The 15,840-nt window shown below is 34.2% G+C and overlaps 4 protein-coding genes across 5 annotated transcripts; 3 read left to right on the forward strand and 1 right to left on the reverse strand.

Moving 5' to 3' along the window:
• Positions 1-201: 201 nt before the first annotated feature.
• Positions 202-3,497, forward strand: LOC126761152 (putative riboflavin kinase). Its single transcript, XM_050477111.1, has 3 exons — positions 202-735; positions 890-1,041; positions 2,613-3,497. The coding sequence occupies exons 1-3, from the start codon at positions 429-431 to the stop codon at positions 2,886-2,888; spliced, it is 735 nt and encodes a 244-aa protein (XP_050333068.1). The 5' UTR covers positions 202-428; the 3' UTR covers positions 2,889-3,497.
• A 1,401-nt stretch (positions 3,498-4,898) lies between these two features.
• On the forward strand, positions 4,899-8,604 carry LOC126767667 (amidophosphoribosyltransferase). The gene is made up of 2 exons (XM_050485187.1): positions 4,899-6,353; positions 7,016-8,604. Exons 1-2 carry the CDS (start codon positions 5,217-5,219, stop codon positions 7,508-7,510), a joined length of 1,632 nt encoding a protein of 543 aa, XP_050341144.1. The 5' UTR covers positions 4,899-5,216; the 3' UTR covers positions 7,511-8,604.
• A 259-nt stretch (positions 8,605-8,863) lies between these two features.
• Positions 8,864-13,334, reverse strand: LOC126767664 (ER membrane protein complex subunit 1). 2 transcript variants are annotated; one of them, XM_050485156.1, is made up of 14 exons: positions 13,259-13,334; positions 13,043-13,184; positions 12,325-12,976; positions 12,118-12,264; positions 11,630-11,930; positions 11,392-11,412; positions 10,764-11,098; positions 10,498-10,692; positions 10,357-10,434; positions 10,087-10,288; positions 9,870-10,022; positions 9,633-9,803; positions 9,330-9,563; positions 8,864-9,192 (listed from the first exon to the last, which is right to left on the reverse strand). In XM_050485156.1, the coding sequence occupies exons 2-14, from the start codon at positions 13,150-13,152 to the stop codon at positions 9,032-9,034; spliced, it is 2,760 nt and encodes a 919-aa protein (XP_050341113.1). In that variant the 5' UTR covers positions 13,153-13,184; positions 13,259-13,334; the 3' UTR covers positions 8,864-9,031. The 2 variants fall into 2 exon arrangements, with proteins under 2 accessions (XP_050341113.1, XP_050341114.1); XM_050485157.1 differs by lacking the exon at positions 11,392-11,412.
• A 624-nt stretch (positions 13,335-13,958) lies between these two features.
• LOC126767668 (transcription initiation factor TFIID subunit 7) lies at positions 13,959-15,660 on the forward strand. The gene is made up of 3 exons (XM_050485188.1): positions 13,959-14,178; positions 14,247-14,456; positions 14,525-15,660. The coding sequence occupies exons 1-3, from the start codon at positions 14,083-14,085 to the stop codon at positions 15,593-15,595; spliced, it is 1,377 nt and encodes a 458-aa protein (XP_050341145.1). The 5' UTR covers positions 13,959-14,082; the 3' UTR covers positions 15,596-15,660.
• The last annotated feature ends 180 nt before the right edge of the window (positions 15,661-15,840 follow it).

Here is a 15,840-nt window from a genome sequence, read left to right on the forward strand (position 1 = left end):
TCACTCTTAAAATTCCTCCTTCCGAGCTGGCTGTGGTGAAACACGCTCATCTTGTTCAATTTGCCCAAAAATATTTTAACATACTCTGCGTCGTGAATCTTCTCTATGATATACGTTCTATGTATAAGCTTTTCGTTGAAAGCTCGAAACATATGTTTTTGACAACAACAAACGAAATTTAAAAACAAAAGAAATTTCGAAGGAAACTAAATTGAATAAATATTATAATAAATAAGATAACAACAATCATGTCTCGTGTTTGCGATTATTAGATAGATATATTTCCCGCAAATCTATTATATTAACTATGAAGTGTATTGTTTATATACGTGCACAGACAAGAGTACTCTAATCAAGATGCTAAATATAACATTCATACATATAAGCATGCATGTAATCTATCAGATATAAAAAGCATTCCAAAGTGTATGAAATCATTTAGATTTGAAGTTCTGATGCGACTACACCACCTAACAGCGTGTCCTACGCGATCATTAATTGACATTTGTACAAGCGTTAGAGGTTTATTATCGACTTCCCGAAAACTTTGTTTCCTGAGCAGTCGAAGTGGCTTAACCACTAATACTCACAATTACAGCAAGAAAAGTGACTTAAAAACTACCAGCTACCAAAAGAACCTCATTAACAAAATGCTCAACCACTTGCCATTTTTTACCAGCGGAGAAATAGTGCACGGCTTCGGACGCGGTTCTAAAGAACTTGGCATCCCAACAGGTACATTAAAACAACGTAGAATTTTTAGCGGTTTTGAAGCTATTTTCCTTTGAGCTTTAAACGTGGCATTCCCAATTATTTAATTACTTTAAAACTCAATGTCATTGTTTTCTTGCTGACTGCTTTAATAATTTCGTTTATATAACATACACAGCAAATTTTCCTCTGGAAGTGGTGAAAGCGCTACCAGCCGAAATAACTTTGGGCATATACTACGGTTGGGCGAGTGTGGACAATGGTGATGTGCATAAAATGGTAATGAGTATAGGAACGAATCCCTACTATGACAATAAAGAGAAGAGTATGGTGAGTTAATCAAAGCAATACTTCAATTTATTTTTATTGAATTGTAAAGCATGGAAATATATCAAGTACTTTCATTTAGATGTTGTACATACATACATATATATGTTTACATGCAAGTATGTATCACGAGAAACACTTTGCCGCTTTTTCGAATCTGTACAATACATAGCTTGTTCATCACTTGTTAGTTGAACACATTTAGGAGTGAAGCACCCATCGAAACTACTACAATTGCTATTGTTCGATCAAATTTCATCACATAATAATTTTTCTGCATCATATAACAAATTTCCTTGCGGAAATTACATACATATGTACATACATACATAGATAGTAAGCTAGGTTTCTCACTCTCTTTTTATCAATGTTTTTTTTTAATTACAAATATTTTATCAGAAGTGTTGAAATGACAAGTTATTTTATACATTTCTAAATTAACGTTAAATTCATAGTTTCTTTTAATTAGATGAGTACAAAAGGCTTTTCTATTACGTCAATAGTTTCTTGAAGCCACTGAAAAGTGTAATTATGTGGAATAGTCAGGAAATATAAGTGATGTATTTGTTTACTGAAATTACAAATAGAATGAATTTGATTCATCTACATGCTATATAAAAATTACGCATCACACTGTTTGTCTGGGTAAAATCCTAAACAAATGAACTGATCTTAGGCTTTAACAACACGCTTGTCGGAAATTAGAATTCAGTTATTATTTGGTTTTACGGGAATCTACGTGCATATCTACATATACAGATGTGAATGAGAGTGTTGATGTATACATATTAGGGTCTTCGTAATTTCAAAAGTTGATTTTTTTTAGACGCCTAATCATGTTTCCTTTCCCATATATAATATTTAGCATGCGATATTTAGTATTTTGCATTAAGCAAATCAACCAACAACTTTGAAACAATTATATTCTTATTCAAAAATTTTCGCTATGCAAATATAGCGAATATAAGACATTATATTAAAATATTGTTAGTATTAGCTTTTTTTATACTTATGTAAGTTTGCTATCATTTTGAATAGTAATTATTTAATTGCAAATTGTGATTAGTGTGTATTTCATATGTTTTTGTGTATCAAATTACTTCGGACCGCAACCGGCTTCATAACTACGCACATACTAACGTATATTGAAAAATGTGCTAAGTCATGCATAGTTACACATTTTAGTTGGGCTATTTGTGTAGGTAGATATGTTCCATAGGAAACCAATTGCCAATTTCTCTTCCTAATTCCTTATCAATGCCGGTTTATTTTGCTGATGCCATCTGTTATAAGTTATCTACCAAATTGTAAATTAATACAGGTAGTTCGTTGACATACTTTTTTTGAAGATACATATGTACACATACTTATGTCGTCATTGGTTCGCATGCATCATCTCATATGATAAGTGCAAAATGCTCTGCGCTGCATTACTCTGAAATAGCCAGAGATAATATTCACACTGCAAAAAAATTAACTAATTATTTTAACATAAAAATATGTATATATTTGTGTATACACATACATACATATCTGCAGACACATGCATAACGGTTTTTACTTAATTTTTCTAGGAAACACACATCCTACATAAGTTCGATGGCGATCTATACGGACACTTCCTAAAAGTTTGTATCGTTGGCTACCTACGCCCTGAACGTAATTTTGAATCACTCGAAGAACTTATTACTGCCATTCAAAAAGATATCGCAGATGCCAAAAATTTGTTGGAAGGCGATGAGAATAATCGGCAACTGCAATATTCGAAATATTTCAAAACTAACGGTGACGAAAATGTAAAATCTGCGTCAGCGAATTTGCAAGCGGACAATAAAAATAATGGCTCATAAAATATGTTGTAGCTGTCAGTCCTCGACCGGATACAAATAAGTTACGGACCCGTTCAGTTACGTAAAGCCAAATTTCGTATGACGAAAAATAAATAGCTTTGAGTTAATTAATATTATATACATATGTATGCATGTACAGGCGATCAACGATCGCACTCATGTTTACTAACTATATTGAAACACAAAATACTTTATAAAATTTTAATTATAGTTGAGCTATATAAATGTACAGTTAAACATATTTCAGTAACATTTTCAACAACATTTATATGTATGTATATATGTACACATAAATTTATCGAATATCAAATTTAGTGTATATCGTTGCTTCTTAAATCAGTGATAGTCTAATTTAAGTTGTAGTGCAATTCTGTTACATAATTTCATTAGTTTATTTTTGCTCTACTTAAAGCCGCAACATGTTACTTAATTAAATGTACATTTTAAATGATAAAATTTGGTTACTTACTCTGTTTATATGTATGTAGATAATGCGAAATATGTGTATTTGATATTCGTGCGAAAATGTATAAATTGTAAGTATGCTTAAATTCAGTAGTAAATGAAAATTGTATATGTTAAAAAATTAATGATATACACACAGATAAATAAAAACGATTTTATAAAATTGTAATTGTATTTGTATTTAAGTTTCACAAGATTTCTAGGGTAATTAGACAGGTAAGATTGTTTTTGTAAATAACTATACATATGTATACAGATATTTGACCTAACAATTCATCGAACTGCAGTACTTCTTAGAAAGATGCCCGTATTTTACAAACTAAAGCACTCTCCTCATACAGTTTCAGATCATTTTTGAAATATCTTACCTTGGAATTATTGATGTATATCTTTACAATTTAACAGTGCAGTTGCATAATTAATATTTTTGGTAATCTGATTTTGTTAAAATCGCAGACTCAAGCTGTTACTCGCTCGCATGGAGTAACCTCTGCAGTTAATCAATAGTGATAAGGAACATATTAAGTACTTTCATTACTCATTTATCACCTCAAGTCTTTATCCAGCGGTATTCTTAAAGGCTGGACAGCAATTGATGTGTCATTTGATATATCAAAATATTTTCCTCTATTAAATAACTATATGAGGTTTTGGATAATACTGAGCACTTTGAATACAAAATATGAAATATAGAGAAGTTAGTAATACAATTCATTCATGACTAAGAAACTGGAATGTCCTGGACTAAGTTTAGATTAATAAAAAAATAGGATAATAGAACATTTTATAAAAAAATTAAATAGCGTTTTGCCTGAAACAATTTATCTGTCTTTTCAACTGTAACTTATACAAAACAAAGTGCGATATGCGGGCTAGGTACAATCTTCTAATTAAGATATAGTCATACATTGAACTTTTTTGCTTTCCGTTCTCACGGCTGTCGGGTCTAAGTAATCGTAACTGACGTGGATTTTTATCCAGCCACGCACTGTCAACTGGCCACCATTTCACGAAATCACTTCAAGAATGACAACAACATTTCGCTTTGAGCAGAATAATTAAGCATACTGCAGGTAAGAGTGATAATTAAGTTTAATATAATTATTATTGACCTGTGAATATATATTATTATTAAATATCGTTCATTAATATACATATGTATATATGGAATACATTATTAATGGACAAACGAATGCTTTCGTTTTGAAATTTAATTTATTAAACGTGCCAATATTTGATTTCATTCATGATTTCGCTGCTCAAAATGCATTAGTTGATTATTCTAAGGTAAAACCGACATCCAACTGGCTGTATGTCACAAATATCTTAAGGATATTTGATTAAACACTATGTATATTTATATCTATGCCTCTACTATTTATATTTCTAAAATAAATATATCAAGCAATATATACATTACTAAATTTATCAATTTCACTAGGGTCTCGCAAACACCATACGACAACACTTGGGTTAATGATTATGATCACAATTAAGCAACTCTGACAGGCGCATGAGAGCGGGTGCTGAGCGATCACCACTGTCGTTGGCGTCTGAGCTCTCCGCTAGCTTCTACTTGTCCACATTTAAGTAACAAGAAATCAGTTTAGAATTATTCGTCGTCATAAAAACATTACATGTACTTGGGTACGCAATAAATCGCTTAAACGATACGCACATGGTAATTGTTGTACTACAACTACGTTGAATGAAATCCTAATAATTCGCGCAACGTTTGCGTAACGCATGGTTGACTTAAGAAGACAAGAGGCTGCAAACCGGAAACCGTAGGCAGTGCGTCAAGGCCAACAAGCACTTTTATACAATAAATCAATAATCAACTATCTACAAGTGGCTTTGAAAATGGCAACAGCTGAGATTAGTGTATGTACGACAGGTGGCACTACATATCCCACTGAATTACAATTAACAGAGGCTGACAATATTTTAGAGCAAAATGATACGAAAGTGAATACATTGGACGCTGCTGTCGAGCCAGAAACTGGATTAACACATGAGTGTGGTGTCTTCGGCGCCATCGCCTGTGGCGATTGGCCGACGCAAATTGATGTGGCGCACGTGATTTGTTTGGGTTTAGTAGCTTTACAACATCGCGGCCAAGAATCGGCAGGTATTGTGACAAGTGAAGGCAATACTTCAAGAAATTTTAATACACATAAAGGTATGGGCATGATAAGTACACTATTTAACGATGAGTCCATCAAGAAACTCAAGGGCAATCTAGGCATCGGCCACACACGTTACTCCACCTCCGCCGCCTCTGAGGTAGTCAATTGCCAACCTTTTGTTGTACATACGCTGCATGGCGCCATTGCTGTAGCGCACAATGGCGAACTAGTAAATTCTGAATCGCTTAGGCGGGATTTGCTGAGTCGTGGCGTTGGTTTGTCAACACACAGCGATAGTGAATTGATTGGACAAGCGCTATGTTTGTGTCCCGAAGGTGTCTCGGAACAAGATGGACCAGACTGGCCGGCGCGCATACGCAACTTTATGCAATTAGCGCCACTCTCCTACTCACTTGTAATGATGTTTAAAGATAAGATTTATGGGGCGCGTGATCCATACGGTAATCGACCACTTTGCCTTGGAAAAATTATGCCTATCAATGGCGATTCGAATGCTAAGCTTGAAGACGTGCACGCCGATGGTTGGGTGGTGTCGAGTGAAAGTTGTGGTTTCTTGTCGATTGGGGCGCGATACGTGCGGGAAGTCGAACCGGGTGAAATAGTGGAATTGACGCGCAACGGCATCCGCACCATCGATGTGGTCAAACTACCTGAATATAAGCGCATAGCTTTCTGCATTTTTGAATATGTTTACTTTGCGCGCGGCGATTCAATATTTGAGGGCCAAATGGTGTATTCGGTACGCATGCAGTGCGGTAAACAGTTGGCACGCGAGGCCTTAATCGATGCAGATATAGTTAGCTCTGTGCCAGAATCGGGTACAGCAGCAGCGCATGGCTATGCTAGAGAGGTGAGTATTCATAAACTTAATTATTGTAATTGTTAAGCTGAAGATTTTAAATATTGATAAAGAAAAATGTGAACGAAACAGTGTACAACACTACACACATGTAATGTATTTACGCACAACGAGCAATTTTTATGTGTTATTAATTAATAGCGTCACATTTTACAAACTTATTTTATATAAGTATCTTAAAATACCTCTTCTTAAAAAAAAAGTTCCATACAGCTTTTGCTACAAAAAGTTAATTTTTTAAAATAATTTCTATGAACGTGCTCACTAATCGTCGAAATTAATTAATTATATGTACGTACATACATATGTATATACATATGTAAATATTGTTATATGTTAATATTTTGAAAGCCATTTTCTTATCTATTAAACATTTAGCTTGAGATTTTCGACGACTATGATATAGCGATAATGACCCTTGGGTGCCTAAGTCCATGATAATAACCCATTTTTCCCAAAAAATTGCCTGATAATTTCATAGTTCATGTATTTTATAGTTTTATTGATTTCATAATTTACAACGGCATAGAAACGTCTATTTTTTGGAGGCACATTTAGCGGCTTCCCAAATATGTATATTTGCATCTATATGTATGTATAAATGTTAATAATTATATTACTTCTAAACCTTTTTTTTCCTCACTTCACTTCAGTCCGGCTTGCCATTCGCTGAGGTACTCTGTAAGAACCGTTACGTAGGCCGCACATTTATTCAGCCATCGACACGTTTGCGCAAATTGGGTGTCGCTAAGAAGTTTGGCGCGCTTTCCGAGAATGTAGCTGGCAAACGACTTGTTCTGATCGATGATTCAATTGTGCGCGGAAATACCATCGGACCAATTATCAAGCTGTTGCGCGATGCCGGCGCAGCAGAGGTACATATACGCATAGCCAGTCCACCGCTGCAATATCCATGTTACATGGGCATTAACATTCCCACACGTGAAGAGCTTATTGCCAACAATTTGAATGCAGAGCAATTGGCCCGACATGTGGGTGCAGACAGCTTGGCATATTTAAGTGTAGAGGGTCTAGTAAAAGCAGTGGAAATGAACAAACAAGTTTCTAGTCCGAATAAAAGCGGACACTGCACTGCTTGTTTAACCGGCGAGTATCCTGGTGGACTTCCGGAGGAATTGAGTTGGTAAATTTAAGGTATATGAAGAAAGTAGAACCAACGACTGAATAATAATTTACATTATTGTTCTTATAAAATCTCATAAGACGTACAGACATATACCGCGGAATATTATTTAAGTGTCGCGAGAAAACGTTAAATATTTATTCACCTTAGAAGTTGTCAAAAATTTTAAAGGTTATAATTATTGATTTATGCATTATAAATATTATCTACACATAAGTATACTCCATTTTTAATTTATGCTATGTATGTATAAAAGATAAGGGCCTTTAGATAAAAGGATATCTTGCATTTAATTAGCTGTCTAAACACTAAAAGCACAACGGGTATTTCTTAATAAAAGTTTGTGTACTCTTATATTTACAAACAAATATGAATGCACATGTACAGTATACGTATACGTATGAAAAAACTTCTGCACAATAATTTTTGGAAATTATTTAATTTGCTACATTTTTGTTTATATTAAGCATCTCTTCAATCAAAGTACAATAATAAAAAAAAAAAAATAAATGGAAAAGCAACTGCTTTTAGATTTGTTTATCTGCGTAAATTCATTTATGCGGAATGACTGCAACTTGACATTTCTTGTTATTGCTGTTATTCAATGGAACATCATGTGAGGTATTGGAAGAATAATGATAAAAATAAATATAGTTTCAAATTCGTTACCTCTAATAGAAAGAACAATGACCCATCGAGAAAAATAACAATTATAAAATTTAATAATTATGACAGTAGCTAATATAAAGTCACAATTAATTCTCGTGGAGAAGAAATTAGCTATTTTCTTATAATTTGGACAAATAAAAATTTACCTGCTTTTAATTTGAAGGGGGTAAACTTCATTGTTTTTATTAGAATGTCCGAGAAAAGAATTTCTATGTAATTGCTTATAATTTAGTAACGGGGTTGGTACTCAATACCAACTATGTATACTATATACTCACGTGCGAGATCGGAAATAATGAACACTAAATATATTTCTGGTATGAAAAAGCCTTTTTTTGCCTATGCAGTTTACAAACGCAATTTATTTCTCTTAAATTGTTTTATTGTTACTATTTGGATTCGCATTTCCCAATTTTTTGGTAAATTATAATTAACATAACCGAAGGAATACAAAATCGTATAAGCTAACAGCAAAAATTATGTTTAAATTTAATTGAAAAAAATAATAAAATATTAATTAAAGAAATAGAATACCGAAAATAACTCAAGTAACCTAACTGCCTAAATGAAGTGAAAATAAAAGTAATGTCAGCTTTACTTTAATTGAACAGCACATTTAGTCACGTTTGTTTGCTTTATAAAAATCAAAGCACCAGCTGATTGTTGATTTAACACATAGATGTACATATACATTTTTGTATAATTATTATTTATTTTATTTTGCTTATTTTTCGGTATATTGTAATGCTATACCTTCAATTGGCTATAGGTATCATTTTTAATTAATTTATTAATGACTCTAAATTATTACTTTAGTGTTGTTGCATTGGGTGCATGCAGATTGACTAATATTAATTTATTTCCATGCTTGTTTTAATAGTTTGCGTGAAGCCAGATGCTTGACCACCAATGAACCGCTTGTTAGGGCCAGCAACACAGCCGTAATCAATGTGTAATCAAAGTCTTCTTTTAACAAATCAAATGTCTTTGATGGTGCAACGCGTGTCACGAAAATATCTGTAAAAAATATAAATAAAATGTTTGTTTATTAACAGTTATTTTGCAGCGAAAACTATAAAACCATTTTGCATTCATTAAATCTACTTAGATAAATTTTCTTAAAATACTTTGAAATTTTATTGCCCGACACTGACCTAAACCAGTAGCCAAAACCAAACATGTACTCTCCAAGCCACTGGGCGCTGTAAATATATTGCTTAAGCGTGCAATTGTCTGATTATAATTTATGATATTCTCCGTTGGCAATGGCAATTCAGGAATGTAAGGTATCGCACCCTCCTCTCGGCCCTGTGTGTTCGTTGTTATTGGGCGACGCGGATCGAGCAAAGCCCAAGGCATCTCAATAATGGCTCCACTTACTGTGCCAACTATAAAAGAAAAACAAATAATTCTAGTTTAAACTGCACGAATTGGAAGATAGAATATTGTCGACATACTCAGCACATGTTTGTTTGTTATGCCACGCTCTGTTATAGTCTCTCGCATTGTCTCCACTATTGTAGGTATGATATAAGATTGCCGTTCAACCATTGGCAAGGGGGGTGCATTTAATGAGCTCCAAACGGTGCTGTTGGCCTGTGTTTTACCTTCGTATAATTCTATTGTAGCTACAAATATTAAATAGATTTAAAATATTGATTCTTGTTTTCTTCTAACCAAATTGAAATATTTACTGATTTCAGTGCGGCGCACTTTGTCGTTATAGTACGAATAAGCTAGCCAGTTTTCAGAATGTACAATATGCACCGGTACTCTAGCGCGGCGGTGAGTCATGGAGAAAACAATTAAGCCAGATACAGCATCGATGAGATAGACATTCAATAAAACTGTTAAAATAAGAGAAACATGATAAATACAAATTTCTGTAAACGGTGTTGTAACTATACTCACATTTGTGTGTAGGATCGGTGGCTTGTGTGACCACAGCAATTAAATTGGGATTGATATACTTATAGAGCACAGACCGATCCACCAACACACGGCCTTGCGAGTGAACATGCTCTAGAGGATTTTTTCCAGCTATTGCGACTAGTTGATGGTCATTGTTGTGGCCACCTAGGCGCACATTCCAAATCGGTAGAGAACTTAAAACCTATCAGTACATAATAAAATATATGAAAAAAATAAGTGCATATATAAATTTGTATAATAAGCGCTCACATTGTCGGCATATTGTACAAAGAAACCGTCCAACACAGCCGTTGATTTGTCAGCAGTAAACAAATACATGCCATGTGCCTGAAAGTAAGCAATGAAAAATTCGCATATAAAAAAGTGTCATTTTATGTGTAAATATTTTACCATCTCTTGAACGTATTGAGGGTATACGGCAACATTGTTTTGTCCGTCAAGTAACAGTAGTCCTTTTATAGAATCCTTTTCCGATTCAGCTAACAGCGTAAGTTGTTTGATTTTGTAATTCAACTTTAATAGTCCACCTTCGGCGGGCTTACCATTGATGGGATTGAAGCGGAATAGCACGCCGTTACCGGTTAGCTGAAGACACCAGAAAAAAATATACATACACATAATTGACGTTAGTAAAGTATTTTGCATATAATATTTACCTTTTCCTTAGCTACAACAGTGCAAAGCGGCTGTAGTGGGAAATGTTTAGATGTACGCTGTACCAGCAAGCGCATAGGTTCCTGATTTACGAAATTTTGAATATCGCTTAAATAGAGCTGCCAGTGGTGTTTACCGCTTATGTTATCAATGCCAAATATTTTACCGCTGCGTGTCAGCACAACTAACATTTTATGCAATCCAAAAGAGTCTCGTACTAGTCCAGCCTTCTGTGTATCGGTTGGTGGTTGTCCCAAGCCAATAACATGTAGAAATATGCTCTTAATTTGCATAGCTTGAGTAGAAATGCGGCGCAAAAATGCACTCACAATATCACCTAAATAGAATTATATAATATATACGAGTATACTTTCATAGAAATTCAACTAAGCACATTTACATATGAAATTAAAAAAATTAGGAGTTGAAAGCAATTAAATGGTTCTCAAAACCAAGAGGGGGTTTTAAAGACCAAAATTATTATGTAAAATAAAAATATATGTATTATATGCATATTCACATAAGATAACATTTTGCAAAATCAAAAATATGCAAACTAAAAATTAAGGAGCAGCCAAAAAACACGAATATTAGAGTTTTTGTTTATAAATTTTTACAATTTTCACTCACTTTCCAATCCCGTAGCATCCTCTTAAAATTCCAGATAACAGCGTAAAAAATTATCAGAGAAAATTTTAAAATACATATATATATATATATAAATATCTAATTAAAGCATCATATTTGATATTAAACTATTTCAAAGCCCGCGCAAGGAAAAAAATATGTAGGTATTTTTATTGAAGGGAATATTTGTTTTTTATGTCACTCTATGCACTTCACTTTAATTACTAAATGTTTAGCATACCTGTGTTCCCTCTCATTTCATTTTCTAATGTCCCCTCTGCATCGGCAAGCGGTAAATCAATAAATTCACTGGCCACTATATTCGCTAAGGACTCCTGTCGTACCCAGCGCAGCTTGCCTCTGTTCACGGCCAAAATAGACTCATCCTCTGTGCCGAGCACATACAAACAACCTTTGCTTTGTGACGCACAAGCGAATGTTTTCAACGTCGGTGCGCCATAATGATCAGCATAATCCATATTAATAGTCATTTCAGGCACTGGCTCACAACTATCCACATAGTGTCCTCGAATTTGTAAAACCTAAAAAAAGTAACTATAGTTGATAGTGGCGCTGACGTATTTTTTTGTTTCTCAGAAAACACATAACCACACTTTTGAAGTAAATATGGTTTTATTTATATTTTAGAATTAAGTTATTCTAAATCGGTTTAGTTAACCTTTGGTGGTTATGTTATCAGTAGAAAACAGATAAATGTCTGTAACTTACATTATTAACAACGTCGGCCTGCGCTAAAACTCGTCGTTTTTGGAATTTTCCCAATATGAAACTATTGCTTTCATAATTGTTACATACAACCGAGGCTTCGTGTATGCTAACCAACCTCTTTCCGATCACATAAGCACCGCTTATTCCCTGTAATATAGCTTTTGTTAGAATTGAATAAAAGAATTGGCATATAAATTTAACACCAACCTCCACAGCACGAAGCTTATCCTTTGAAACATTCTCCAAAATCTTTCGCAAAATTTGTGGCTGGCTTGCCGTCAAATCGATACCTATCAACTGATTACCTTCCAAACAGGTATAGTAGACACCGCTAAGAACACATTTGTCAGCATTAATCCATCCAGCAGATATTCTTGCAGTTGTTTCTGTCGCCCGTCCAGTAGTAGCGAAATATGGCGTGACTTCAATATGACTATGCCATGTTGGAATCACATGATAAAGTATACCATTCTTATAGAACCAAAAGGATGATTCAGCGCGTTCTGTTTGAAGGGGCATTAGAGACCATTCCCATTCTAGATTACCACTAGCCACATTCCAACCACGTACTAAAGCAGGTGCATGACCTTGTACGGTAAGGACATCGAAACCGTGCTTTGAATTGGTTGGTGCTGCTGCAGTGCTCTCAGGTTCATTTATGTTCACTGAAGCCGTTCCCACCTGCATTAACTTCAGATCCCCACGTGGTAGATTTTCAAGTACTTGTCGCCATACTATTTTTCCAGTCTGAGGTTCCAATACGGCAACAACATTTTCATGAGTGCTAACCAGCAAACGTGGACTAAGGGAATTTAATTCTAAATGCGCCTGATCGACCGCTCCGATGTGTTGTATCTTCCTGTATATAATTTGGTACCAGTATACATTTTTATTTTTTATGTAGCTTAGTTTTTCCATTACTTACCAATCGAATTTTTTTATTTGATCCTCGTAAAGCGCACTGACACAATTTGAAAAGAACAACAACGATAAGACAAATAGGCCCCTCGAGCAGAGAGCAGTTTGTGGAAGCATAATGAAGCGCCCGTCAGCAGTTTCGTCAAATTCTAGTTTTTATTCAGAATAATAGCAAAACTTTATTAATTTTAATAAAAAGCAAATGAAATATCAGATTCTTTACCGGGCAGAAACGTGAAAAACGAAAAGAGGTAACTTGCCCAAATAAGAAAAATTAAGTGACTGTCAAATTTCTCATTATTTGCTTCTTCTTCATTAACAATTGTGAATTAGCTAGAGTACCCAAGGCTAATACTAAATTTCATTTACTTTAAACTACTAGTATTTACAATAAAAATATATATTGCCAAAATCAATTGAATCTCATCATTCGTTCTCTCGTCCACTTAATTGATTTTTATTTATTAAAATAAAATATAAACTAATATATAAATATTTGTTTCACGAGTTTACAAAAGTGTTTGCTCTAAATCACAGATGAGGAGTTTTCCATTTTATGACTTTGCATATCACATTCTTCCTGAGAACATTTAATATCTTAAAATCTAAGCCAACGTTCATAAAGAATTTTTGCTTCGCTTCAATTCAAACATCTGCTTTGACCAAAAAGCTCGATGTATGCTTCTGTATGAAAACGTTCACATCGAAGCGAAATGCAGAAAAGATGACAGGAAATGTTGGGCAACTCTAATCTTATTACGCTTTGCCAAGCAGAAGTCTTATTTTATTAACGAGAAAGCAAAACGCTCATTCTGACATATTGTTTGAATTGTCAATCAAAGGGAGAAGAGTTGTATGTGAATGTGCCATTAAGGTTTTTAATCATTCTCTCTAGTTACAACATTACTATTGTGAATGCCAATGAACAAAGCAAAACAAACTTTTAAAGCAGTACTTCCTAATAAAACTTACGACGAAAATATATAACATAGCAGATAGTTCTTATTTCAACAATTTCTGTATAAAAAAAAAGTTTAAACATTCAATATGATAGAAAAGAAAACCGAGAAAGTGAAACATGAAACAAAACCGCGTGATGATGGAGTTGATTTGGAAAATCAGTTTATACTTCGATTACCTGAGGTAAATGATATAGATCTGATCATAATAATTTCTTGCAATATATGAAAACCCTTTTGGTGTTTCAACAGGAGCCGGCCAAAGCATTACATGAGGCTCTTCTAACTGGTAGTATTAAGGACAGAATGACAATTAAAATGGATAACGAACTACGGTATGGCGAACTGCGTTTTGATCATTGGCTATTACATGCTAAGGTGGTCGATTTACCAACAATCATAGAATGTCTTAAAACTATAGACAGCAAAAATTTCTACAAATCCGCCGATATCTGTCAACTGGTAGAAAATATTTATAAATGTATGACTTCTTAGATTATTGCATTTGTATATTTTGATTTATTTCATAGATGATCTGCAAAGAAGAACCTGATGCATTGGATTCGGAGAAAGAGTCTCCAAACAAAGGCAAAAAGAAGGATCCTAATAAGGTCGACAAGAAATATTTGTGGCCACATGGAATTACACCTCCATGTAAAAATGTACGTAAAAGGCGATTCCGTAAAACTTTAAAAAAGAAAAATGTTGAAGCTCCTGAAATTGAGAAGGAAGTCAAACGTCTCTTGCGTATAGATAACGATGCTGTCAAAGTAGATTTCGAAATCATAAATGAAGATTTGGACAAACGTTCTTTAGAGCAGCAGTCTAAGGATTACAACGAAGGAGAAGAAGAATACAACTATGAGGTCATGAATGAAGGTGATAAAAATAATGACTCTTCCTCTCAGAAAGACATAAATGTTGAATCCGATGGCGATGATGAAGAATTGCCATCTGGTTCCGGACCGATTGGTGGTGTTGGTGAGCATGATATATTTGGTGAAGAAGTCTCTTCCTCAGATGATGATGAGGACATGCGACGGGACACATCTCGTATTCAAGATATCGAGGAAATGTCAAGATTATCTGCAGACGATTCTCGCTTGTCAGATTTCTCAATTGGTGGTAATGTTGGTGGGGACGCTGCTGCCAAATCAAGCGGTATGGGTGGTGCTGGTAACGACAATGCCAATGGTATAAATATTTCAAAGGATAGCGCAACTGAATTTGAAAAATCAATGTTTGGCAGTCCAAAAACTGACGCGGATGACATGGTATCAAAATTCAGTGGTTCAAATTCAAATTTGGCAGCTCCAAGCGGTTATTATGAAGAACAAAAACGTAATGAATACGATGACGACTTTTCAAGCGAGGCTAATACTGTATCGACTCATCTAAACTCCGAGCAGATACAGATGAGGATAGCTGAACTACGTAGACAGTACGAAGAACTCAAAGCTCAACATACACAAAAGGCACAAGAAATATCATCTATTCAAAATCCAACACTAAAACAACGTATGCAGGAGACCCTAGATAACTTGCAAAACCAAATGGATGACAAGGAATCGGAGATTAAAAACTATGAAAATATGATGTAAACAAAAATGAATGCAAAACCATTAAAATTGTATTAATAAAATTGCTTGTTTTTCTAAAAAGTTTATATTCTATTCTTTTTAATCACCGGTACAATTAAACAAGTTTACTGAGTTTCATTTAAAAAATACGAAAATAAGTAAATTTACATTACGTAGGAATACGTGTATAAGTTAGTATGATAATAAATAATTCGGATATGATACAAAAAATTGTTTGATTTACAATATTCTCTGGTTCCAGCACT

Source organism: Bactrocera neohumeralis, chromosome 2, assembly GCF_024586455.1.
Source record: "Bactrocera neohumeralis isolate Rockhampton chromosome 2, APGP_CSIRO_Bneo_wtdbg2-racon-allhic-juicebox.fasta_v2, whole genome shotgun sequence".
In the NCBI taxonomy this organism is placed as follows: domain Eukaryota; kingdom Metazoa; phylum Arthropoda; class Insecta; order Diptera; family Tephritidae; genus Bactrocera; species Bactrocera neohumeralis.

Excerpts from the sequence above, each read along its gene's own strand:
- LOC126767664 (XM_050485156.1), bottom strand. The coding sequence starts at position 13,152 with ATGCTTCCACAAACTGCTCTCTGCTCGAGGGGCCTATTTGTCTTATCG. Across the intron at positions 11,099-11,391 it reads GGATGCTACGGGATTGGAAA|GTGATATTGTGAGTGCATTT; the intron begins GTGAGTGAAAAT and ends AATTCTATTTAG. Across the intron at positions 9,564-9,632 it reads AACAAACAAACATGTGCTGA|TTGGCACAGTAAGTGGAGCC; the intron begins GTATGTCGACAA and ends TTTCTTTTATAG.
- LOC126767668 (XM_050485188.1), top strand. The coding sequence starts at position 14,083 with ATGATAGAAAAGAAAACCGAGAAAGTGAAACATGAAACAAAACCGCGT. Across the intron at positions 14,179-14,246 it reads TTATACTTCGATTACCTGAG|GAGCCGGCCAAAGCATTACA; the intron begins GTAAATGATATA and ends GTGTTTCAACAG. Across the intron at positions 14,457-14,524 it reads CCGCCGATATCTGTCAACTG|ATGATCTGCAAAGAAGAACC; the intron begins GTAGAAAATATT and ends TTTATTTCATAG.
- LOC126761152 (XM_050477111.1), top strand. The coding sequence starts at position 429 with ATGAAATCATTTAGATTTGAAGTTCTGATGCGACTACACCACCTAACA. Across the intron at positions 736-889 it reads AGAACTTGGCATCCCAACAG|CAAATTTTCCTCTGGAAGTG; the intron begins GTACATTAAAAC and ends TAACATACACAG. Across the intron at positions 1,042-2,612 it reads ACAATAAAGAGAAGAGTATG|GAAACACACATCCTACATAA; the intron begins GTGAGTTAATCA and ends TAATTTTTCTAG.
- LOC126767667 (XM_050485187.1), top strand. The coding sequence starts at position 5,217 with ATGGCAACAGCTGAGATTAGTGTATGTACGACAGGTGGCACTACATAT. Across the intron at positions 6,354-7,015 it reads CGCATGGCTATGCTAGAGAG|TCCGGCTTGCCATTCGCTGA; the intron begins GTGAGTATTCAT and ends ACTTCACTTCAG.